A 27312-nucleotide genomic window follows, 5' to 3' on the forward strand; every position below is an offset into this window, starting at 1 on the left:
TTTCTAATTTTATTGATTTGCATCCTCTCCCTTTTTTTCTTGATGAGTTTGGCTAAGGGTTTATCAATTTTGTTTGTCTTCTCAAAGGACCAGATTTTAGTTCTATTGATCTTTGCTATTGTTTTCTTGGTTTCTATTTCATTTATTTCTGCTCTGGTCTTTATGATTTCTTTCCTTCTACTGATTTTGGGTTTTCTTTGTTCTTCTTTCTCTCATTGTTTTAAGTGTACAGTTAGATTGTTTATTTGAGATTTTTCTTGTTTCTTGAGGTGAGATTGAATTGCTATAAACTTCCCTCTTAGAACTGTTTTAGCTGCGCCCCATAGGTTTTGGATCATCTTTTCACTGTCATTTGTTCCTTTGTATTTTTTTTTTCTTCTTTGATTTCTTCAGTGATCTCTTGGTTATTTAGTAGTGCACTGTTTAGCCTCCATGTATTTGTGTTTTTTACAGTTTTTTTCCTGTAATTGATTTCTAATCTTATAGCATTGTTGTCAGAAAAGATGCTTCATATGATTTCAATTTTATTAAATATTCTGAGGCTTGATTTGTGACCCATGATGTGATCTATCCTGGAGAATGTTCTGTGTGCACTTGAGAAGAAAGTGTATCCTGCCACTTTTGGGTGGAATGTTCTATAAATACCAGTTAAATCTATCTGGCCTATTGTGTCATTTAAAGCTTGTGTTTCCTTATTTATTTTCATTTTGGATGATCTGTCCATTGGTGAAAGTGGAGTGTTAAAGTCTCCTATTATTATTGTGTTACTGTCGATTTTGCTTTTCATGGTTGTTAGCATTTGCCTTATGTATTGAGGTGCTCCTATGTTGGGTGCATAAATATTTATAATTTTTATATCTTCTTCTTGGATTGATCCCTTGATCATATGTAGTGTCCTTCCTTAGCTCTTGTAACAGTCTTTATTTTAAAGTCTATTTTATCTGACATGAGTATTACTACTCCAGCTTTCTTTTGATTTCCATTTGCATGGAATATCTTTTTCCATCCCTTCACTTTGAGTCTGTATGTGTCCCTACATCTGAAGTGGGTCTCTTGTAGACAGCATATATATGGGTCTTGTTTTTCTATCCATTCAGCCAGTCTGTGTCTCTTGGTTGGCACACTTAATCCATTTACATTCAAGGTTATTATCGATGTGTATGTTCCTATTACCATTTTCTTAATTGTTTTGGGCTTGTTTTTGTGAGTCTTTTTCTACTCATGTGTTTCCCACCTAGAGAAGTTTCTTTAGCATTTGTTGTAAAGCTGGTTTGATGGGGCTGAATTCTCTTAGCTTTTGCTTGTCTGAAAAGCTTTTGATTTCTCCATCAAATCTGAATGAAATCCTTGCTGGGTAGAATTTTCTCTTTAACATTTTAAGTATACCTTGCTACTCCCTTCTGGCCTGCAGAGTTTCTGCTGAAAAATCAACTGATAACCTTATGAGGATTCCTTTGTATGTTATTTTTTGTTTTTCCCTTCCTACTTTTAATACTTTTTCTTTGAATTTAATTTTTGTTAATTTGATTAATATGTACCTTGGTGTGTTCCTCCTAAGGTTTATCCTGTATGGAACTCTCTGTGCTTCCTCGACTTAGATGACTCTTTCTGTTCCCATGTTAGGGAAGTTTTGGACTGTAATCTCTTCAAATATCTTCTTAGACCGTTTCTTTTTCTTTTCTTCTTCTGGGACCCCTATAATTCGAATATTGGTGCATTTAGTGTTGTCCCAGAGGTCTCTGAGATTGTCTTCAATTCTTTTCATTCTTTTCTCTTTATTCTGCTCCTTGGCAGTTATTTCCAGCATTTTGTCTCCAGCTCACTTATTCTTTCTTCAGCCTCCATTATTCTGTTATTGATTCCTTCTAATGTAGTTTTCATTTCAGTTATTGTGTTGTTCATCTCTGTTTGTTTGTTCTTTAGTTCTTCTAGATCTTTGTTAAGAATTTCTTGTATTTTCTCATTCTGTGCCTCCATTCTATTTCTGAGATTCTGGATCATCTTTATTATCATTACTCTGAATTCTTTTTCAGGTAGATTGCCTATTTCCTGTTCATTTATTTGGTATTGTAGGTTTTTACCTTGCTCCTTCATCTGTGACGTATTTTTTGCCATCTCTCTCTCTTTTTTTTTTTTTTATGAGTAGGATTGTATTCCTGTCTTACTTTCTGTTTGGCCTTAGACTTCCAACACTGGAGTTTGTAGGCTGTTGGGTAGAGCTGGGTCCTGGTGCTGAAATGAGGACCTCTGTGAGACCTCATTCTGATGAATATTCCCTGGGGTCTCAGGTTCTCTGTTAGTTCAGTGGTTCAGACTTGGAGCTCCCACTGTAGGAGCTTCAGCCCAAACCCATGCTCACAAACCAAGAGCTCGCAAGCCACATGGGGTTGCAAAAAAAAAAAAAAAAAGAGAGAGAGAGAGTACAATAACAAAGTAAAAAACAAAATTAGACTAGAAAACTAACAGATATATTAGAAAGAATAAAAAAATTAAAATATAGATGAATCAACAACTGGAAGGTACAACGTACCACAATAGTAAAAAAAAAGAGGAGGAGGGAAAAGAAAAAGAAAAGAAAAAAAAGGGGGGGTGAGGGCCTTAGCTGTAGAAGGTGGGGCCTAAGCAAGGGCAAGGTTTGGGCGGTGGATGGGGTGTATCCTTAGGACCCACAGGGCTGGAAAATGCCCTGGGGGCTGTGGGGGCGTCGGGGCTTAGGCTCAACAGAACAGAAGGGGCCCAGGCATGCCTCCCGCCCCCATGTCAGAGGGCAGGGACCTCACCTGGGAGCCCAGCAGTCTTCCTGGTTTCAAGTGGGCGAGACAAATGCCCTCTCCTCTCCCGCTCCTCCTGGAGGGCCCCTCCCACCTGCCTCTCCTGATCTCCTGACCTCCCTCCTATGTCCCCAGGACCAATGTGGCCAGGGGGAGGGGGTGCGCCCTGGAGGGCAGGGGACCAGCCTGGGAGTCCAGCAGGCTCCCCAGGCCTGAGTGGCTGGGGCAATTGCCTCCTCTCCTGCTCCTCCTAGAGGGCCTCTCCCACCTGCCTCTCCTGATCTCCCCAGCCTCAGGGTCACTGATCTGTCTGGTCTCCACTTCTCCTCCTCCCTCAGTACCCCCACATCCTACCAGTTCACTTGGGGGTTCCTCCCATCTCCTTGGGCACCAGGGTCCCCCACCAGCAGCCAGCAGGTACTCTAGTTGTGGGGAGACACGCTCATTGTGGTTTTGAATTGCATTTCCTTGATGATTAGTGATGTTGAGTATCTTCATGTATTTATTGGACATTTGTATATCTTCTTTGCAGAAATATCTATTCAATTCCTTTGCCCATTTTTTGGTTGCATTGTTTGTTTTTTTATTGTTTAACAAATATTTTTGGGGGGCAGTCTGTGTGGGGGACTATTCCTGGTGCTAGAGATATACCTATGAACAAGATATAATCCCTGTCTTGATTGTCTAGTGTGGGAGATAGACAATATATACATAAATGGACAAATATGCGTGAAGTCAGAATGAAAAAATTAAAGCAGAGTAAAAGAATAAAAAATAATAGGAGTTAGGGGGTTATCGTTGATAGGGTGGTCAGAAAGTCCCCTCAGAGAAGAGGACACTTGAGCTCAGAGGAAAATACAGTAAGGAAATGTGCCCTGAATATTGTGTAAACATCTTCTATATTAATATATTAATATATGCTTTCATGGCATCTTGCTGCCTTATTTTGCTGTTTTTGTCCTTGTTCTTTTTTTTGCTTTTCCAACGCTTTGAAACAAAGTTTTTAAAATTATTTTTATTACAAAAACAAGGCATAGTTATTAATTAGAAAATACAGATAAGCAAATGAAGCAACACATCTCATACAGTCTCCATGGTGGTTCCTTCTCAGGTTCTTTACTGGAGCGTCCTCATCTTCCTTACTTCTAACTGCTATAAGTCTGCTGAGCTCAACTCTTGAAACTTTTCTCTGCTCATTTCTTAGCTGATCAACTCAAACTCAACATGTATAGAACTGAACTCTTCATCTCTTCCTGCCCCTTCATTTCTCAGTCTTCTTAATAAATGTCAACTGGATTCTCCTGACTCAAATCTTAGAGTCATCCTGAACTTCTCTCTTTCTTGTTGTCTCTACCTTTAAATATATGTAAAACTCACAACTACCCACAATCACATGTTCACTGCCACCGCTTAGCCTGAGCCACCATTTCTCACCAGACTGTTGTGATAACCTCCTTACTGATCTCCCTGTCTCCTCCCTCATCCCATCACTGTAGTTACATATTGCAGCCAGCAGTGATCCTTTCATAGAGTAAACTAGCCCATGTTCCCTCCTCGGTGCTAGGTTCATGCGTGGCTTCCATCTTACTCAAAATAAACCCTCAATCCTCATCATAGCCTCCTTCTGTTACCTCTCTAAATCTCTCTATCATCCCATCTCCATATTATGCTTGATAATATGAAATTTATATTTGGTCTTTGTCCCAATATCTGGCACAGAGCTCTTAATTTGGAATTTCTTGAGTGATAAGAGCCATAAAGGTGCCTTTTATGTTAACAAGGTGACTTTTGGACTGTACCTATGGATAGGGTCTTGTCACCACAAGAACTAACCCTATGATTAGAGAGCTGGAACTTTCAATCCCACCCCTGTCAGGGCAGAGGAGCAGGGCTAGAGATTGAGTTCAATCACCAGTGACCAATAATTCAATCGACATGCCTATGTAATGAAGCCTAAAAAATAAAATCTTAAAAGGACAGTGTTGAGATATCTTCTTGGTTGCTGAGCACGTGGAGATTTGGGGAAACTGGCATCCTTGGAGAAGGCGTGGAAGCTCTGTACCCTTTACGCATACCTTGTCCTATACATCTTTCCCATTTGGCTATTCCCGAATTATATTCTTTTACAATAAATCATTGATCTAATAAGTAAAGTGTCTTTCTGAGTTCTGTGAGCCTCTAGCAAATTAACTGAACCCAAGGAGGGTGTTGTTGGAACCTCCAATCTGTAGATGGTCGGTCAGTAGCCTAAGTGAAAACCTGGACTCACAATTGGCATCTGAATTGGAGGAAGCAATCTGAAGTCTTGTAGGACTGAACTCTTAATGTGTGGAATCTGATGCTATCTCCAGGTAGTTGGTGTAAGAGTTGAGACATCCAGCTGGTGCCACAGAACTGCCTAGCGAGGACCCACGCACCTCAGTGGAATCAGGTGCAGAACCCCCACCTACCTACCCTTTCCCCATTCACTCACTCCCCTCACTCAGCCCACAGGTCTCTTGGCTCTTTTGGGATCATTCGAGCTCTCCTGTTGCAGGACATTTTCACTAACTCCTCTTTCTATCTGGGACTCTTCCTAGGTATCTTCATGGCTGACTCCCTCACTTTGTCAAGGTGCCTTCTTGGATGTTATGTTATCAGAAAACCCTTCCATGACTGCTCCCACCTCCTTCTCATCATCCTCTATCTCCTTACCCTGAATATTTTTGTTTGTGTCATTCATACAGCTGTTTTTTATTGGGTGTCTTACTCCCCAGTCTCCATCAGATGTAAGCTCCCTAGGAGCAGGGGCCTAATTTGTTATGCACTGCTGTATTTCTAGGTTTTAATACAGTGCCTGGCACCGTATCATAGTAGCCCTTACTGTAGTAGTAAATAATTATTTGTTAAATGAATCCTACCCACTCAGGGACATAGGACATATCCTTTGTCTTTTTCTAGTTGAGTGACTTTCTCAATATGCTCACCAATATTAGCAGTTACAATTTTCCTCCTGCCAGTTAGCCAGATTTTATTTTACATTTAAGTATTAATAAAGTTAACATTTTTGTGGGCTATTACCTATTTGTATTGTTTCTTTTTTGAATTTTTATTTCCATTGTTAGCCCATTTTTAAAATTGAGGTATGGGATTTTTCTTATTGATATCTAAGGGCTCTTAATATTAATATATTAAGCACTTGTACATTTCCTCCCAGTCATTTAAGAAGGAATTGAAGGAGCTGGACAGATGGAGAAGAGGATGGAAAGGGGGAAGGGACCCAAACCTAAGGGGACATCCTTGCCTTTACCTCCTTCTTGAGTCCCAACCTCATATTTCTAACTTTCTACTGCATATTCTACTGCTACCCTAAACCCTGCATGGCTAAAACTCAGTGTATCATCGCGTCCCCCAAGTGATGTCTTCCTGTTGACTTTTCTATTCATATTCACAGTACTGCTCTTCTCTCTGCTTCTTGGGTTAGAAACCTCTTGGTCATGTTTCTCAGTCTCTCTTTTTCCCTTTCCCGTTCTTAGTTTAGACTTTCAGCACTTTTGCACTCCAGTGTCCCACAGTGGGTTCGCTTTCTCTGTAATCTCACTCTCGTCTATCTTGCATGCTTCCACAACATTAATTGTTCTGAAGCCTGACTCTTATTATGTCATTTCTCTGCTAACAGCCCTTTAACATATCCCCATTATTTAATTAATACCTACAGTGGCATCAGATGTCTCCTGAGACCACAAATCACCCACATTTCTGTTTATTTCACTTCCTAACTTGTTGGTACTATCCACCGTCTTTGACCATCGCTGCACTGCCTGCCTCTGGGCCTTTAAGTCATGCTGTTCCCTGTCTCAGAAATGCTTGTTCTCCCATACTTGCCCATCAAAACCCTTCTCATCCTCCAAGGCTCAGATGAAATGCTGTTTCTTTCTTGAAGTCTTCTCTGGTCATGCAGTCCAGAAGGGATCTCTTTCTCTTTCAAACTTTCATGATACTCATGATTTGTCTCCTATAGGCAGTTGTTTTATTGACTTGCTATTTTTGCCTGTGTTTTATTTACTCTCATGGATTATAAACCCCTTGACAGCAAGGATTTTTGTCTTGTTTATCTATCTTCTTACTATAGCATCTAGCACCAGGCCTTGCACATAGCAAGTGCTCAGAAACTCAGTTCAATAAATTAAGGAAGTTTGAATGGCTCAGAAACCGTATTATAACCCTACATAAAAGACTAATTGAAGATCATTTTCAAAACCCTTTTCCACATTAGCCAGATTGTGGTTTGACAAAACTGGATTTTGTTTCTTTGTATCTGGTTATTTACAGATCAGATAGAACTGGGATAGAATTGTCACACTGGAAAGGATTGCCTCTTGTTTTTCTCTACCTCCTTACCTGTTTTCAGTTGCAGTCAGACTTTGTTCTCTCCATCTTCTAAATGTATTCACCAAACCTGTCTACCCTTCTCTAGAGAGTAGTTCTCAAACTTGGTTGCACATCAGAAAGCACCTGGGGAGCTTTTTAATTCCTGAAGCTCAGGCTTCACCCAGACCAAAGGAAACCAATCTCTGAGGGAGGATGCAAGCATAAGGATTTGTTTTTATAACTTGCCAGGTGACCCCAATGTACAGACAAGGTTGAGGACCCTCTGAGAAGGACTGTTCTCAGACCCTCATGTGTATCAGAATCACCCAGCAAACATGCTAAAACATGGGCCCAGACCCTAACCTTCTTCAGTGAGCTAGTCCTTTGTTCCTTTATGAACTCCCCAGGCTAGTCTAATCCACACCACCATTTGAGAACCCCCTCTAGCTAAACCTCTCCCAGGTAATATCATAAAACATAAGTTAAAATTCATGGTTTTATTCACAACGTCCTAGAAAATGATGTTTATTGATAGGAATTTCATAAAGCCTCTTTGGGGAACACATCAGCTTACATGTTGAAAATATGTTTACAGATGATGCTGTCTTCATGATGGCATCTCCTAAATGTCAGGACATTTATTCATAGATTTAACTTTTAATGCAAATGAAGTTTTTTTTTTTTTTTTGGAATATGATGACAACTATTATTTTCTGTAAAAAAAAAAAAAAAGGAGAACATGAGATGTCTAATGTACACCTGTGGGATAAATCCACTACTCCTCTATCTGCATATCCTTGAGTGTCTCTGGAGTAGATGAGAAATAATTCTGTAATGTTGAAGGCTATTTCTGTTAGAGCTTAAGTTGGGATACTGTACAGAGAATTTTGGTTTCCTTTGTTCATGGATAAAAATAGACTCAAAGGACTGTCCTTAACACTGGGAAAAGGTTGTATGAGATTGAGACTATTGTTACCTATATTGTCCATCTGAATGCTTCCAATGCATAGAAAATCAAACTCCTCTCTTTTTTTTTCTGGACAGATATTGTGGAATTGTTCGTTTTTCACATTGTTGGTTACTATTCATCTCTGCTCAGATTCATCAGGCATGCTGCATTTCTCCCTTCCTTTGAAATATTTTCATTTTGGGTTAGATGCTCTTTAAAGTCTCTTCTGGTTCAAAAAGTCTATGATTCTGACCCATTGGCTTCTCAACTTGAAATAATCAGGCTTTTGTCTCCAAACATGGCACTCCTAGCAGGAATAACTCAGCATAGGATGAGCATATCTGCTTTACTTTTGATTTTTCCATTTATTTTCCCAAAAGGCTTTGCATTTTGAAAGGTTTCATAGCAACTGAGTACCTAGACCATTATCATTGATATGGAGTAGGTGTAGAGCTTCTAGAAATGTATGTATAGTATACATTGATTTTATTTAACAAGCAAATCAAACATTTCAAGCTTTTCAAGTCTTTGAAAATTTTAAAGGCTGACAGAAAGGAAATGGATATTGTTAGTACAAATGACATACAGCTCTCTAAATGTGTTTTGTTTTTACTTTGTTCTCTATTTGTGGTTACTGCTCAGGAAATTTTGTACTTCTTAGTGAAGTAAGGAAAGACTGGATTTTCTTCTATATTAAGACATTAATTTTATGGAGTTACTACATCAGATATACTAGCATATCTCAGGATTCATTTAAAATGGAAGACAGGGCTTCCCTGGTGGTGCAGTGGTTGAGAGTCCGCCTGCCGATGCAGGGGACACGGGTTCGTGCCCCGGTCCAGGAAGATCCCACATGCCGCGGAGCGGCTGGGCCTGTGAGCCATGGCCGCTGAGCCTGTGCGTCCGGAGCCTGTGCTCCGCGATGGGAGAGGCCACAACAGTGAGAGGCCCGCGTACCGCTAAAAAAAAAAAATGGAAGACAGCAGAGAGGTTCAATTGAGTAAAATATTTCTTTTGTCTGATAACTGAAAAAATCTGCAGTTTGAAATGTTTTTATAACTTTTTGCCTGTGGCATTCTTTTGTGTTATTGCCATTTTTTAACACCTGGTGTGATACATGTCTATTTACTTTTCCTTCTGATAACACTTATTCTTCACTTCTTTCCTTAGAAGATAGAAGTGCTGTTTTATAAAAGTACAATTGTATGGGTTGTAAGTATTCTTGTTACGCAGCAGAGGGCACTATGGGGCAGAGATTTCACAGGAAAAGGAAAGGTTTCTGAAAGATACTGGGCAAGTGTTCTGGCGTCTGTTGATTGGCAGCTGTCTTGAATTATCCAATGACATGGTCCAAGTTCCGGTTTCATTGAAAGGATCTACAAATGTATATGTAGAAGGGGAAAATAGGCAAATAACGAAAATGAGATTTTTCATGTCCTTCAGATAAATAGTTCTTTTCAGAAGAGGGCCAGTATCAAGAAAAAGATTCTTTTTAAAAATTGAGTTATAATTCCCGTATTATAAAATTTATCCTTTTAAGATGCACAGTTTAGTGAGTTTAAGCATATTCACAATGTTGTGTGACCATCACGCCTACTTAATTCCAGAACGTTCCATTACTCCAAAAAGAAATCCTGTACCCTAAAGTAGCTACTCTCCATTCCTTTCTCTCCTAGCCCCTGGCAACTACAAATCTACTTTCTGTCTCTATGGACTTGCCTATTCTGGACAGTTCATATAAATAAAATCGTACAATATATGGCCTTTGTGTCAGGATTCTTTCCCTTACTATAAAGTTTTCAAGCCTCATCCATGTTGTAGCATGCATCAATACTTCATTCCATTTTACGACTAAAAAAGTTCCATTGTATTAATATACCACATTTTGTTTATCCAGTCATCAGCTGATGGACATTTGTGTTTTTTTCGTGTTTGGCCATAATGAATAATGCTACTGGGAACGTTTGTGTACAACGATTTTGTGTGAACATACTTTTTATTTCTCTTGGGTGTATACCTAAGAGTGGAATTTCTGGGTCCTATAGTAACTATGTTTAACTCTTGAGGAGCTGCCAAATGGTTTTCTATAGCAGCTGTACCATTTTATATTCTAGTAGCGTACGAAGGTTCCAATTTCTCCACTTCTTCACCAAAACTCGTTATTGTCTGTCTTTTTGATTATGGCTATTCTAGTGGGTGTGAAGTGGCAGTTCATTGTGGTTTTGATTTGCATTTCTAAGAAATAGAGGCTTTTAAACATTTAGGATTCATGCATTTATTCCCAAACTACAATCTACCTTGCTATATCATTCTAAACAAACCATCCTTCCATCTTTTGGATAGTCTATTGGGCTACAGTGGAATGAATTTTAATAGTGTTTTCCTTGCTCTCTCTCCCTCCCCACTTTCCTCCTTCTCTTTTTCTCTCTCCCTCCCTCCTTCCCTTCTTTTCCTTCCTTTCTTCTGACCAGATGCTGACAAAGCTGCTTTCCTCATGGGCGTTAACTCCTCTGAGCTGGTGAAGGGCTTGATCCATCCTAGAATCAAAGTTGGTAATGAATATGTTACTAGAGGCCAAATTTAGAACAGGTAAGGTATTTCCAGAGCATTACGATTCTATGATCTTGTAGTAATTGTACACATTTCGTATTTGTGTATTTTTCAACTTCTGATGATGTCTGCAACAAGAACTTCTATAAAAAAGTGACTTTGGTAAGTATTCCAAATGTTTTCATCTGTGATGTACACCACAGTAAATGCTCTTGTGTTGAGTCTTTCTAGTCTGAAATATACCATTTTGACAGCTTTCCCTTAGGTAACAAGTCTCTTTGCAGATGCAGACAAGTCCTTTACTTGTTGTGATCAACATCTTTGTTGTCCAGCTAAGAAGTTTTTAAAGCTATTGGTTTCTGACATGAATAAAATTGGCAAATTGACATCTATCACCTATTTGGAATATTGACTTTTTAGGCAATCAGACACATTCATTAAGAGTTTCAGAACATATGCTGAAGTTAGCATTTGATTTGAAGAGAGGGGAAAAATGAGACCAGAAGTGAGAGATGGAAGGTCATATAGGTTTTATTCAGTATTCAGGAGAATGTTTTAACTATAGAATAACAAGTGCTCTGAGGACTGCTGATCCTGAGGCTTTGCAATAAACAGTCCCAGAGCTGCCAGGTAATGAGACCATCTAAGTATGCTAGTGCATTTCAAAATAATAATTTACATCTGTTATGTGTTAGTCAGTATGAGGTAGGCCATGCTGCAGTAATACACACACAGTAAAATCTCAGTGACAATAAAGTAGGCATTTATTTCTTACTCATACCAAGTCCAATACAGATTGGACCACCTTCTTCAATTTTGTACTTAGGCAATCTGGAATGCAAGGCCTCCCATGTTGCTGCACAGGGGAAAAGATGATTTGTGAAGAAAATACACCCACTTTAAATGCTTAGGGCTAGAAGTGATATCACCTTTACTAATATTCTATTGGTGAGAATTAGTCGAATTCTCTCCTTAGCTACAAGGGGCTCAGAAATGTAGTCTTTCTGGAAAGAAGAAGTGGTTTGATCACATATAATATATATAAAGCATTCATATTATCTCCTTCCATTCCTACAACAATACTCAGAGTTAAGTAGGGCAGGGATACTTAACTTATGTTTTTTCCAGTTGAGGAAACCAAGGCTTAGGGAACATAAATAACATTCCAAAGGACATACAGCTAGTATTCAGGTGACGCTTAGACTGTCTTACTCTGTATACATCTTAAATCTGAAAATGAGATAGACAAATGTGGAAATTTGTGATAGAAGACAGTTATTTTGACTACAATAAACTCTCTTTCTTTTGGTTTATTAAGGCATCTGGTGTGACTATGTTATTTAAAACAGTTCAACAACTAATCAAAATCAATTTCCTAGTTCAGCTTACTCTATAAATCAATAATTCTTCCTCTACCGTAATACCAATTCTATGGGAATAATTTGCTTACATTTTTGTCCTCTGTGGTAATCAGAGTTTCTTGAGGCCATGGACTGTGTCTAATTCATCTTAATACCTCAGCATCTAGCACAGTGCCCTGCAAGCAGTAGGTGCTCCATAAATGGTTGGGTTTCTTTTTTTTTGCATCTTTATTGGAGTATAATTGCTTTACAATGTTGTGTTAGTTTCTGCTGTATAACAAAGTGAATCAGCTATATGTATACATATATCTTCATATCCCCTCCCTCTTACACCTCTCTCACACCCTCTCTATCCCACCCTTCTAGGTGGTCACAAAACACTGAGCTGCTCTCCCTGTGCTATGCATCTGCTTCCCACTAGCTATCTATTTTACATTTGGTAGTGTATATATGTCAATGCTACCCTATCACTTCGTCCCAGCTTCCCCTCCCAACCCCTATGTCCTCAAGTCCATTCTCTGTGTCTGTGTATTTATTCATGTCCTGCCCCTAGGTTCATCAGAACCATTTTTTTTTTTTAGATTCCATATATATGTGTTAGTATACAGTATTTGTTTTTCTCTTTCTGACTTACTTCACTATGTATGACAGATTCTAGATCCATCCACCTCACTACAAATAATGCAATTTTGTTTCTTTTTATGGCTGAGTAATATTCCATTGTATATATGTACCACATCTTCTTTATTCATTCATCTGTCGATGGACACTTAGGTTGCTTCCATGTCCTGGCTATTGTAAATACTGCTGCAATGAACATGGGGGTACATGTCTCTTTTTGAATTATGGTTTACTCAGGGTACATGCCCAGTAGTGGGATTGCTGGGTCGTATGGTAATTCTATTTTTAGTTTTTTAAGGAACCTCCACACTGTTCTCCATGGTGGTTGTATCAATTTACATTCCCACCAACAGTGCAAGAAGGTTCTCTTTTCTCCACACCCCATCCAGCATTTATTGTTTGTAGATTTTTTGACGATGGCCATTCAGACGGGTGTGAGATGATACCTCATTGTAGTTTTGATTTGCATTTCTCTAATGATTAGTGATGTTGAACATCCTTTCATGTGTTTGCTGGCCATATGGATATCTTCTTTGAAGAAATGTCTATTTAGGTCTTCTGCCCATTTTTGGATTGTTTGTTTTTTTGATATTGAGCTGCATGAGCTGCTTGTAAATTTTGGAGATTAATCCTTTGTCAGTTGCTTCATTTGCAAATATTTTCTGCCATTCTGAGGGTTGTCTTTTCGTCTTGTTTATGGTTTCCTTTGCTGTGCAAAAGCTTTTGAGTTTCATTAGGTACCATTTTTTAATTTTTGTTTTTATTTCCATTTCTCTAGGAGTGGGTCAAAAACGATCTTGCTGTGATTTATGTCATAGAGTGTTCTGTGTATGTTTTCCCCTAAGAGATAAACTTGATTTTTAAAAACTGTTTAAATGGAACTTTTCAGTACTAATAGCTCTTGTTTTGAGGAAAATTTTATATTAATTTTAGCAATACTTTCACCTTCACTTGTTTCTCCTCCTGTGAATTTTAAGTAATATTATATTTAATACTTTTTTTCGGTGGGGGTGAACTATAGAGGATAGTTTTTTTCTTCTTCATCATTTTTTTTCTTTTCTTTTTTTTTGGGTTATTTATATTGTTATTTGTTTATTTATTTATTTTTAACATCTTTATTGGGGTATAATTGCTTTACAATGGTGTGTTAGTTTCTGCTTTATAACAAAGTGAATCAGTTATACATATACATATGTTCCCATATCTCTTCCCTCTTGCATCTCCCTCCCTCCCACCCTCCCTATCCCACCCCTCCAGGCGGTCACAAAGCACCGCGCCAATATCCCTGTGCCATGCGGCTGCTTCCCACTAGCTATCTACCTTACGATTGTTAGTGAATATATGTCCATGCCTCTCTCTCGCCCTGTCACAGCTCACCCTTCCCCCTCCCCATATCCTCAAGTCTGTTCTCCAGTAGGTCTGTGTCTTTATTCCTATCTTACCCCTAGGTTCTTCATGACATTTTTTCCCCTTAAATTCCATATATATGTGTTAGCATATGGTATTTGTCTTTTTCTTTCTGACTTACTTCACTCTGTATGACAGACTCTAGGTCTATCCACCTCATTACAAATAGCTCAATTTCATTTCTTTTTATGGCTGAGTAATATTCCATTGTATATATGTGCCACATCTTCTTTATCCATTCATCCGATGATGGGCACTTAGGTTGTTTTCATCTCCGGGCTATTGTAAACAGAGCTGCAATGAACATTTTGGTACATGACTCTTTTTGTATTTTGGTTTTCTCAGGGTATATGCCCAGTAGTGGGATTGCTGGGTCATATGGGAGTTCTATTTGTAGTTTTTTTAAGGAACCTCCATACTGTTCTCCATAGTGGCTGAACCAATTCACATTCCCACCAGCAGTGCAAGAGTGTTCCCTTTTCTCCACACCCTCTCCAGCATTTATTGTTTCTAGATTTTTTGATGATGGCCATTCTGACTGGTGTGAGTTGATATCTCATTGTAGTTTTGATTTGCATTTCTCTAATGATTAATGATGTTGAGCATTCTTTCATGTGTTTGTTGGCAGTCTGTATATCTTCTTTGGAGAAATGTCTATTTAGGTCTTCTGCCCATTTTTGGATTGGGTTGTTTGTTTTTTTGTTATTGAGCTGCATGAGCTGCTTGTAAATTTTGGAGATTAATCCTTTGTCAGTTGCTTCATTTGCAAATATTTTCTCTCATTCTGAGGGTTGTCTTTTGGTCTTGTTTATGGTTTCCTTTGCTGTGCAAAAGCTTTGAAGTTTCAATAGGTCCCGTTTTTTAATTTTTGTTTTTATTTCCATTTCTCTAGGAGGTTCTGATCTGGTCTTTATGATTTATTTCCTTCTGGTAACTTTGGAGTTTTTTTGTTTTGCTTTGTCTAATTGCTTTCGGTGTAAGGTTAGGTTGTTTATTTGAGATGTTTCTTGTTTCTTGAGGTGGGATTGTATTGCTATAAACTTCCCTTTAGAATTGCTTTTGCTGCATCCCATTGGTTTTGGGTCATCGTGTTTTCGTTGTCATTTGTTTCTAGGTATTTTTTGATTTCCTCTTTGATTTCTTCAGTCATCTCTTGGTTCTTTAGTAGCATGTTGTTTAGCCTCCATGTGTTTGTATTTTTTACAGATTTTTTCCTGTAAATGATATCTAGTCTTATAGCATTGTGGTCAGAAAATGTACTTGATATGATTTCAATTTTCTTAACTTTACCAAGGCTTGATTTGTGACCCAAGATATGATCTATCCTGGAGAATGTTCCATGTGCACTTGAGAAGAAAGTGTATTCTGTTGTTTTTGGATGGAATGTCCTATAAATATCAGTTAAGTCCATGTAGTCTAATGTGTCATTTAAAGCTTGTGTTTCCTTATTTTTTTTCATTTTGGATGATCTGTCCATTGGTGAAAGTGGGGTGTAAAGTCCCCTATTATTATTGTGTTACTGTCAGTTTCCCCTTTTATGGCTGTTAGCATTTGCCTTTTATATTGAGGTGCTCCTTTGTTGGGTTCATAAATATTTACAATTGTTTTATCTTCTTCTTGGATTGATCCCTTGATAATTATGTGGTTTTCTTCTTTGTCTCTTGTTATAGACTTTATTTTAACGTCTATTTTGTCTGATATGAGAACTGCTACTCCAGCTTTCTTTTGATTTCCATTTGCATAGAATATCTTTTTCCATCCCCTCACTTTCAGTCTGTGTGTGTCCCTATGTCTGAAGTGGGTCTCTTGTAGACAGCGTATATATGGGCCTTGTTTTTGTATCCTTTCAGCCAGTCTGTTTCTTTTCATTGGAGCATTTAATCCATTTAATTTAAAGTAATTATTGATATGTATGTTCCTATTACCATTTTCTTAATTGTTTCCGGTTTGTTTTTGTAGGTCTTTTTCTTCTCTTGTTTTCCCCCACCTATAGAAGTTCCTTTAACATTTGTTGTAAAGCTGGTTTGGTGGTGCTGAGTTCTCTTAGCTTTTGCTTGTCTGTAAAGGTTTTAATTTCTCCGTCAAATCTGAATGAGATCCTTGCTATGTAGAGTAATCTTGGTTGTAGAGTTTTCCCTTTCATCACTTTAAATATGTCTTGCCACTCCTTTCTGGCTTGCAGAGTTTCTGCTTAAAGATCAGCTCTTAACCTTATAGGGATTCCCTTGTATGTTATTTGTTGCTTTTCCCTTCCTGCTTTAAATATTTTTTCTTTGTATTTAATTTTTGATAGTTTGATTAATATGTGTTTTGGCATGTTTCTCCTCGGATTTATCCTGTATGGACTCTCTGTGCTTCCTGGACTTGATTGACTATTTCCTTTCCCATGTTAGGGAAGTTTTCAAGTATAATCTCTTCAAATATTTTCTCAGACTCTTTATTTTTCTCTTCTTCTTCTAGGTCCCCTATAATTCAAAAGTTGTTACATTTAATATTGTCCCAGAAATCTCTGAGACTGTTGTCAGTTCTTTTCATTCTTTTCTCTTTATCTGCTCTGCAGCCGTTATTTCCAGTATTCTATCTTCCAGGTCATTGTCCATTCTTCTGCCTCAGTAATTCTGCTATTGATTCCTTCTAGAGTATTTTTAACTTCATTTATTGTGTTGTTCATCATTGTTTGTTTGCTCTTTAGTTCTTCTAGGTCCTTGTTAAACATTTATTCTATTTTCTCCATTCTATTTCCAAGATTTTGGATCATCTTTACTATCACTACTCTGAATCCTTTTTCAGGTAGACTGTCTATTTCTTCCTCATTTGTTTGGTCTGGTGGGTTTTTACCTTGCTTCTGCATCTGGTGCATATTTCTCTGTCTTTTCATTTTGTTTAACTCACTGTGTTTGCAGTCTCCTTTTTGCAGGCTGCAGGTTCGTAGTTCCTCTTATTTCTCTTGTCTGCCCCCAGTGGGTGAAGTTGTTTCAGTGGGTTGTGTAGGTTTCCTGGTGGGGGGGACTGGTTCCTGTCTTCTTTTGGGTGGGGCTGGATCTTGTCTCTTTTGTGGGCAGGGCCGCATCTGGTGTGTTTTGGGGTGTCTTTGAACTTAATATGACTTTAGGCAGCCTGTGTGCTAATGAATGGAGCTGTGTTCCTCTCTTACTAGTTGTTTGGCGTGGGTTTTCCAGCACTGGAGCTTGTTGGCCATTGGGTGGAGCTCAGTCTTAATGTTGAGATGGAGATCTCTGAGAGAGCTCTCACCAATTTATATTATGTGGAGCTGGAAGGACTCTGAAGGTCTCTGGCAGCCCAGTGTCCTGGAATCAGCTCTCCCAACTTGGAGGCTCAGGCCCAACACCCGGCTGGAGCACCATAACCCTGCCAACTGCATGGCATGGAATAAAATGAAGAAAAAAAAAGTGAACAGACAGAACCCCAAAACAAATGGTAAAAGCAAAACTAAATTGACAAAATCACACAAAAAAACATACACACACACACACTCACAAAAAGAGAAAAAAAAAAGGAAGAGAGAAACCAAACCAGTAAACAAACCCACCAATGAAAACAAGCACTAAAAACTAAGCTAAGATAAACATAAAACCAAAACCGAATCAAACGCAGTAAGAAAACCCCAAGGCTACAGTTGCTCCCAAATTCCATCGCCTCAATTTTGGGACATTTGTTGTCTATTCAGGTACTCCACAGATGTAGGGTTTATCAAGCTGATTGCGGGGATTTAATCTGCTGCTCTTGAGGCTGCACAGAGAAACTTCCCTTTCTCTACTTTGTTTGCACAGCTCCTGGGGTTCAGCTTTGGTTTTGGCCCCACCTCTGCGTGTAGGCCGCTCTCAGGCATCTCTTCCCCACCCAGAGAGGAGGGTGTTAAAGCTGTGGCTGATTAGGGCTCTCTTACTCCCTCAGTCTAGTTAGAGGGAGGAGTATGGTAGTCATAATTGGAATGCGGGGCATGCCTGCAGTGGCAGAGACTGGCATGATGTTGCAACAGCCTGAGGTGCACCATGTGTTCTTCCAGGGAAGGTGGCCCTAGATCATGGGACCCTGGCAGTGGCGGGCTGCACAGCCTTCTGGAGGGGTGTGGGTAGTGACCTGTGCTTGCACACAGGATTCTTGGTGGCAGTGGCGGCAGTAATAGAGGTCTTTGCCTGCCTCTGGGGTCCAAGATGTTAGCCATTGGTCATGCCTGTCTCTGGAGCTCACTTAGGCGGTGCTCTGCCATCTGTGGGCACATGGAGCAGGAAGCCTCTCTCCTCACACCCCCCAAAACAATGGTCTCTTGACTCTCCATCAGGTCCAGACTTTTTCTCGGACTCCCTCCTGGCTAGCTGTAGTGCACTAGCCCCCTTCAGGCTGTCTTCATGCAGCCAACCCCAGTCCACTCCCTAGGGTCTGACCTCTGAAGCTCAAGCCTCAGCTCCCAGCTCTCACCTGCCCCAGTGGGTGAGCAGACAACCGTCTCAATCTGGTGAGTGCTGGTTGGCACTGATCCTCTGTGTGGGAATCTCTCTGCTTTGCCCTCTGTACCCCTGTTGCTGTGTTGTCTTCTGTGGCTCCAAAGCTTCCCACCCCCATCCACACCAGTGAAGGGACTTCCTAGTGTGTGGAAGCTTTTCCTCCTTCACAGCTCCCTCCCAGAGGTTCAGGTCCTGTTCCTATTCTTTTATCTCTGTGTTTTCTTTTTTCTTTTGCCCTACCCAGATATGTGGGGATTTTCTTGCCTTTTGGGAAGTCTGAGGTCTTCTGCCAGCATTCAGTAGGTGTTCTGTAGGAGTTGTTCCACATGTAGATGTATTTTTGATGTATTTGTGGGGAGGAAGGTGATCTCCACGTCTTATTCCTCTGCTGTCTTCAAGGTCTGCCTATGTTTCTTTTTTGCAGAGGTGTATGTTAGCCATTCTGTACTTCCTATGTATTCTAGACAGCTCTGGCTTGATATTTCACCAAGCTGAAAATGACTTCTGGTTTGGGAACTTGACACACCATTGAGATCAAATTGAAATCATTTTCCAGCATTACATCCCTGTACAGACTTTTCTGAGCAAGGTTCAACAGTTGGCACTCCTCCCTGCCAAAGTCTACAGTTACATCCTTGAAAGACACTGATCCCTGACTGTTCTTCACGGACATCAGAGACACCTCTTCACTCAGCCCCTGGAAGCTCCCTGTGCTCACCAGCCCCTCACCCACACTCTTTCAAGACAGTGGCCATCTAATCACAGCCATAAATGTTAAAATAAAATATTGAGCTGATGTTGAACCATACTCAGCAGGACAAGTAGCTAAGCTATTTCTTGGTAGTGAGGTTATAGGTGTTTGGCAGCTTCTTGCCTTTTAAGACATTCGCCACCACATGCCTGCATGACATGCTATGATTATAGAAGAGGACTTGCTCTGTGTAAAACTAATGAACGCATAGGAGGACTGAAATCAAACCTTCGTCTCTTTAATATTGTGTTCTCAGGGACTGAGTTACTACCCCAGCCTCTACTATAATGGAATCAGTGAAGCAAGCTAATATATTATTATTCAACAGTAAAAGAAAAGAAACCCTCATCCTCCATCCTCTCCCTCCCTCCCCGACTCTCCCTCTTGCTCATGCACTCTCTCTATTTCTCTCTCTCTCTTCTTCCATCTCCTGGAGACAAAGCAAGAAAGCACACTGTAAGGCTTTTCTTTTCTTAGGAATTGTACTGACTTTATAGAGACAATTGTCATGGCTAAGAATAGAGATGTATATGCTGTTGATGACAATTGCAAAAGATGGCAAAAATTCTTGCAGTGTTAACACGCTATACAAAATTTAGTTCTAGCTCTAATGCTAACTAACTCTTGGACTTTGGTCAAATACTCCATCTCTCTGAGCACCCATGAAGAAGTTAAATTCTTCTGTGTGTCTTAGTGGTGGGGTGATTGGCATCTAAAGGGGATAATTCTTTGTGTATGAGCATGTCCACACATTGTAGGAGGCTTTGCATTCCTGCTCCAAGGTGCTAAATACCAGTAATACTCTCAGTCACTATAACAATGGAAAAATGCCCACCCTGTTTCCAAATGCCCCCCACCCTTAGGAGGAGGCACCATCCCGAGTTGAGAGACACTATACGTGATTATCAGGAAGTAAGGTTCTTCAGGCCTAGTATTTTATGACTCCAGGAGAGTTCTGACTGTGCTGATCAGAAATAAGTTATGTTACTTTAAAAAGATTAATAATGATCAAACAATAATAATAATAAGAGGCATTGAATGTTCACTATGGGTGCTATGCTATGTGCTTTGTATGGATAGCTTATTTAATCTAACAGCAAGCCTGCAAAATTGATCTTATTTACATTTCCATTTTATAGTTAAAGACAGTGAACCTTAGAACGATTAACTGCTCAAGGCAACATGGGTAATAAATACTGGATTGAGGGTGAGGAAGTGATAAAAGTGGAAAAGGGATGGGAAAGGGGGAACTAATATTTATTGGATGCTAAGTGTCAAATGTTGTGCTATGTATATTTACATCCACTGTCTCATTGAACCTCTCCCAACAACCATGAGACAAGAATATTTTAATATTGTTATTTTACAGATGAGAAAGTGAGGGATCAAGGTGGTTAAAAATATGGCTATTTGATTCCACTTCTTTTCAGTTTTGTTTTTTTCTGTCATATACTCTCGAACCCCAAGTAATCAAAGTCTTCTGTGAGGTTATTTTGAAAAGAGCTCAGACATAGGTCCATTTAGTCCCTGAAAAGTGGGCATGTAGATTTTCCTGCCTCTGTCGTCCTTCATTGGACAGAAAGTGATGAAAATGATTAATTGGTGAGCAGTATATTGGATTATCAGTTTTATTAATTGATTCAGCACATATCATACCATCCATTTCTTCCTCTGCTACAACTTCAGGCTTTCTTCCTGTTTTTTGCTACTCCCCACCCATGGCCAGTTTCTCTCCCACTCCTACTTCTCAAGTATTTAGGGAATTAAAAGGGAGTGAGCAAGTTAGTCATGTTCTTTTTAACTTTCAAAGTGACTGCTATAGACAGAGAGTGATTCCTCGGTGCTCCGGAGGATAAAAATCATTCCTGGTGCTTTATTTGTGCGGGTGTGCTCTTGACGCCAATAATAAAAAACTGTGATGCCATCGGCTTATGGATTACTGTGGAAATGACTCAAGATAACTGATCAGGGAGTGAGTGACTCATAACTAAATCACTACCAGACACAAACTGGCTCCTGCTGTGTTCACTCTCCTGGGCAGCTAAAGGATGGATGCAATAGGCCTATTTTAAATGTTAAGTCGTTGGAGCACATTCTGCTTCCAGGCTTGGAGACTGTCCAGCTGAAAGTCACTCCTACTTGGAGTCTATCAGAAACCTGCTACTACAGCAGTGCCTTTGCATCACGGCAACAGGATCTGCATCTGTACAGCAGCAGCAGGCACAGAGGTTGGAGCTCTCCCTAGTAGGTTATGAGAGAGCTTTTGCCACACACCTCCAGGGAGGGGAAATGCAGCCTGAGTTTTATAGTAGGAGAATCTGAGTCAGAATGATGCACTAAATTGCCATTCTCCCTGCACAGAGTTGAGAACGGCCCTGGGAATTAATATAATAAAGAAGGTGGAAGCTGAGGCTGGAAAGAATCTTTAAGAGCATAATTCAGGTGAAGAGATTGCAGCCCAGGGAGGTTAGGTCACTTGCCAAAGGTTATACAATTTATTAGCAACAGCAGCAGAAGGACGAGGGCTGGGGATTCGAGATTCCTAACATACTCTACCAGTATTTTTCAAACTTTATGGTGTGTAGGAGTCAGAGGGGATTGTGTTAGAGTAAAAATTCTGGTTTATAGGTCTGGGATGGGGGGAGACCCTCAAGATGGTGGAGGATTAAGACGTGGAGATCACCTTCCTCTCCAAAATTACATCAGAAATACATCTACATGTGGAACAACTCCTACAGAACACCTAATGAACGCTGGCAGAAGACATCAGACTTTCCAAAAGCCATGTGGCTGACAGGGTCTTGGTTCCCCAGCTGGGTGTCAGGCCTGTGCCTCTGAGGTGGGAGAGCTGAGTTCAGGACATTGGTCCACCAGAGACCTCTCAGCTCCATGTAATATCAAATGGCGAAAGCTCTCCCAGAGATCTCCATCTCAACACTAAGACCTAGCTCCACTCAACAACCGGCAAGCTACAGTGCTGGACACCCTATGCAAAACAATGAGAAAGACAGGAACACAACCCCACCCCTTAGGAGAAAGGCTGCCTAAAATCATAAGGTCACAGCCACCCTGAAACACACAGCCAGACGTGGTGCTGCCCACCAGAAAGACAAAATCTAGCCTCATCCACCAGAAGACGGGCACTAGTCCCCTCGACCAGGGAGCCTACACAACCCACTGAACAAACCTTAGCCACTGGGGGCAGACACCAAAAACAACTAGAACTATGAAACTGCAGCCTGTGAAAAGGAGACTGCAAACACAGTAAGTTAAGCAAAATGAGAAGACAGAGAAACACACAGGAGATAAAGGAGCAAGGTAAAAACCCACCAGACCAAACAAATGAAGAGGAAATAGGCAGTCTACCTGAAAAAGAATTCAGAGTAGTGATAGTAAAGATGATCCAAAATCTTGGAAATAGAATGGAGAAAAAACGAGAAACGTTTAACAAGGACTTAGAAGAACTAAAGAGCAAACAAACAATGATGAACATTATTGAATAAATGAAGTTAAAAATTCTCTAGAAAGAATCAATAGCAGAATAACCGAGGAGGAAGAATGGATAAGTGACCAGGAAGATAAAATAGTGGAAATAATTACTGTAGAGCAGAATAAAGAAAAGGGAATGAAAAGAATTGAGGACAGTCTTGGACACCACTGCGACAACATTAAACACACCAACATTCGAATTATAGGGGTCCCAGAAGAAGAAGGGAAAAAGAAATATACTGAGAAAATGTTTGAAGATATTATAGTTGAAAACTTCCCTAATATGGGAAAGGAAATAGTCAATCAATTCCAGGAAGTGCAGAGAGTCCCATACAGGAGAAATCCAAGGAGAAACATGTCAAGACACATATTAATCAAACTACTGAAAATTAAATACAAAGAAAAAATATTAAAAGCAGCAAGGGAAAACAACAAATAATATACAAGGGAATCCCCATAAGGTTAACAGCTGATCTTAGAGCAGAAACTCTGCAAACCAAAAGGGAGTGGCAAGACATATTTAAAGTGGTGAAAGGGAAAAACTTATAACCAAGATTACTCTACCCAGCAAGGATCTCATTCAGATTTGATGGAGAAATTAAAACCTTTATAGACAAGCAAAGGCTAAGAGAATTCAGCACCACCAAAGCAGCTTTACAACAAATTCTAAAAGAACTTCTCTAGGCAGGAAACACAAGAGAAGGAAAAGACCTACAATAACAAACTCAAAACAATTAAGAAAATGGTAATAGGAACATACATATCGATGATTACCTTAAATGTAAATAGATTAAATGCTCCCACCAAAAGACATAGACTAGCTGAATGGATACAAAAACAAGGCCCATACATAGGCTGTCTACACGAGACCCAATTCAGACCTAGGGACACATGCAGACCAAAAGTGAGGGGATGGAAAAAGATATTCCATTCTCTAGTAGGTCTGCATCTTTATTTCCATCCTGCCCCTAGGTTCTTCATGATCATCTTTTTTTTATAGATTCCGTATATATATGGAATATATATATATATATATATATGTATATATATATACATTTTTCTCTTTCTGACTTAATTCACTCTGTATGACAGACTCTAGGTCCATCCACTTCACTACAAATAACTCAATTTCATTTCTTTTTATGGCTGAGTAATATTCCATTGTATATATGTTCACATCTTCTTTATCTATTCATCTGTTGATAGACACTTAGGTTGCTTCCATGTCATGCCTATTGTAATGCCTAAGGAGGCATTGTCTCCTTAGGCAGGTTTATTCCTAGGTACTTTATTCTTTTTGTTGCAGTGGTAAATGGGAGTGTTTCCTTAATTTCTCTTTCAGATTTTTCATCATTAATATATAGGAATGCAAGAGATTTTTGTGCATTAATTTTATATCCTGCTACTTTACCAAATTCATTTATTAGCTCTAGTAGTTTTGTGGTAGCATCTTTAGGATTCTGTATTTATAGTGTCATGTCATCTGCAAACAGTGACAGCTTTACTTCTTCTTTTCTGATTTGGATTCCTTTTGTTTCTTTTTCTTCTCGGATTGCTGTGGCTAAAACTTCCAAAACAATGTTGAATAATAGTGGTGAGAATGGACAACCTTGTCTTGTTGCTGATCTTAGAGGAAATGGTTTCAGTTTTTCACCATTGAGAATAATGTTGGCTGTGGATTTGTCATATATGGCATTTATTATGTTGAGGTAAGTCAAGTTCCCTCTTTGCCTACTTTCTGGAGGATTTTTATCATAAATGGGTGTTGAAGTTTTTGAAGGCTTTTTCTGCATCTATTGAGATGATCATATGGTTTTTATTCTTCAATTTTTAATGTGGTTTATCACACTGATTGATTTGCATATATTGAAGACTCCTTGCATTCCTGGGATAAACTGCACTTGATCATGGTGTATGATCCTTTTAATGTGCTGTTGGATTCTGTTTGCTAGTATTTTGTTGAGGATTTTTGCTTCTATGTTCATCAGTGATATTGGCCTGTAGTTTTCTTGTTTGTGACATCTTTGTCTGGTTTTGTTATCAGGGTGATGGTGGCCTTGTAGAATGAGTTTGGGGTTTGTTCCTCCCTCTGCTATATTTTGGAAGAGTTTGAGAAGGATAGGTGTTAGCTCTTCTCTAAATGTTTGGTAGAATTTGCCTGTGAAGCCATCTGGTCCTGGGTTTTTATCTGTTGGAAGATTTTTAATCACAGTCTCAATTTCAGTCCTTGTGATTGGTGTGTTTATAGTTTCTATTTCTTCCTTGTTCAGTCTCAGATGGTTGTGCTTTTCTAAGAATTTGTCCATGTCTTTTAGGTCATCCATTTTTTTGGCATAGAGTTGCTTGTAGTAATGTCTCATGATCCTTTGTATTTCTGCAGTGTCAGTTGTTACTTCTCCTTTTTTATTTCTAATTCTGGTGATTTGAGCCTTCTTCCTTTTTTTCTTGAGGAATCTGACCAATGGTTTATCAATTTTATCTTCACAAAGAACCAGCTTTTAGTTTTACTGATCTTTGCCATTGTTTCCCTTGTTTCTCTTTCAGTTATTTCTGATCTGATCTTTATGACTTCCTTCCTTCTGCCAACTTCAGGGTTTTTTGGTTCCTCTTTCTCTAATTGCTTTAGGTGTAAGTTTAGGTTGTTTATTTGAGATTCCTCCTGTTTCTTAAGGTAGGACTCTATTGCCATAAACTTCCATCTTAGAACTGCCTTTGCTGCATCCCACAGGTTTTGGATTGTTGTGGTTTCATTGTCATTTGTTTATAAGTATTTTTTTATTTCCTCTTTGATTTCTTCAGTGATCTCTTGGTTATTAAGTAGTGTATTGTTTACCCTCCATGTGTTTGTATTTTTTACCGATTTTTTCCTGTAATTGATATCTGGTTTCATAGTGTTGTGGTCAGAAAAGATACTTGATATGATTTCAATTTTCTTAAGTTTACCAAGGCTTGATTTGTGACCCAAGATATGATCTGTCCTGGAGAATGTTCCATGAGCACTTGAGAAGAAAGTGTATTCTGTTGTTTTTAGATGGAATGTCCTATAAATATCAATTAAGTCCATCTTGTTTAATGTATCATTTAAAGCTTGTGTTTGCTTATTTATTTTCTTTTTGGTTGATCTGTCCATTGGTGAAAGTGGGGTGTTAAAGTCCCCTACTATGATTGTGTTACTGTCATTTTCCCCTTTTTTGGCTGTTAGCATTTGCCTTATATATTGTGGTGCTCCTTTGTTGGGTTCATAAATATTTACAATTGTTATATCTTCTTCTCCAATTGGTCCCTTGATCATTATTTAGTGTCCTTCTTTGTCTCTTGTAATAGTCTTTGTGTTAAAGTCTATTTTGTCTGACATGATTGCTACTCCAGCTTTCTTTTGATTTCCATTTGCATGGAATATCTTTTTCCATCCCCTCACTTTTAGTTTGTATGTGTCCCTAGGTCTGACATGGGTCTCGTGTAGACAGCCTATGTATGGGCCTTGTTTTTGTATCCATTCAGCCAGTCTATGTCTTTTGGTAGGAGCATTTAATCCATTTACATTTAAGGTAATTATCGATATGTATGTTCCTATTACCATTTTCTTAATTGTTTTGAGTTTGTTATTGTAGGTCTTTTCCTTTTCTTGTGTTTCCTGCCTAGAGAAGTTCTTTTAGAATTTGTTGTAAAGCTTCTTTGGTGGTGCTGAATTCTCTTAGCTTTTGCTTGTCTGTAAAGGTTTTAATTTCTCTGTCAAATTTGAATGAGATCCGTGCTGGGTAGAGTAATCTTGGTTGTAGTTTTTTCCCTTTCATCATTTTAAATATGTCCTGCCCCTGCCTTCTGGCCTGCAGAGTTTCTGCTCTAAGATCAGCTGTTAACCTTATGGGGATTTCTTGTATGGTATTTGTTGTTTGTCCCTTGCTGCTTTTAATATTTTTTCTTTGTATTTAATTTTCAGTAGTTTGATTAATATGTGTCTTGGCGTGTTTCTCCTTGGTTTTATCCTGTATGGGACTCTCTGCTCTTCCTGGACTTGACTAATTACTTCCTTTCCCATGTTAGGGAAGCTTTCAACTATAATCTCTTCAAATATTTTCTCAGTCCCTTTCTTTTTCTCTTCTTCTTCTGGGACCCCTATAATTCGAATACTGGTGTGTTTTATGTTGTCCCAGAGGTCTGTGAGACTGTCCTCTATTATCTTCATTCTTTTTTCTTCATTCTGCTCTGCAGCAGTTATTTCCACTATTTTGTCTTCCAGGTCACTTATCCATTCTTCTGCCTCAGTTTTTCTGCTACTGATTCCTTCTAGAGAAGTTTTAAGTTCATTTATTGTGTTGTTCATCATTGTTTGTTTGCTCTTTCGTTCTTCTAGGTCCTTGTTAAAAGTTTCTTGTATATTCTCCATTCTATTTCCAAGATTTTGGATTATCTCCACTATCATTACTCTGAATTCTTTTTCAGGTAGACTGCCTATTTCCTCTTCATTTGTTCGGTCTGGTGGGTTTTTACCTTGCTCCTTCATCTGCTTTGTGTTTCTTTGTATTCACATTTTGCTTCACTTACTGTGTTTGGGGTCTACTTTTCGCAGGCTGAAGGTTTGTAGTTCCTGTTGTTT

The 27312-nt window shown here is 39.1% G+C and overlaps 1 protein-coding gene across 1 annotated transcript in view; it reads left to right on the forward strand.

The window, feature by feature from the left end:
- The window catches only part of MYH15 (myosin heavy chain 15), a gene marked incomplete at both ends in the record, with an annotated part of 167516 nt that overhangs the window by 31530 nt on the left and 108674 nt on the right, over positions 1-27312 (forward strand). Inside the window, 2 exon segments of the mRNA XM_082655327.1 lie at positions 10542-10643; positions 10646-10659. Coding sequence (XP_082511453.1) covers positions 10542-10643; positions 10646-10659 — 116 coding nt within the window.

This window comes from Grampus griseus (assembly GCF_964374135.1).
Source record: "Grampus griseus genome assembly, chromosome: 5".
NCBI classification, from domain to species: domain Eukaryota; kingdom Metazoa; phylum Chordata; class Mammalia; order Artiodactyla; family Delphinidae; genus Grampus; species Grampus griseus.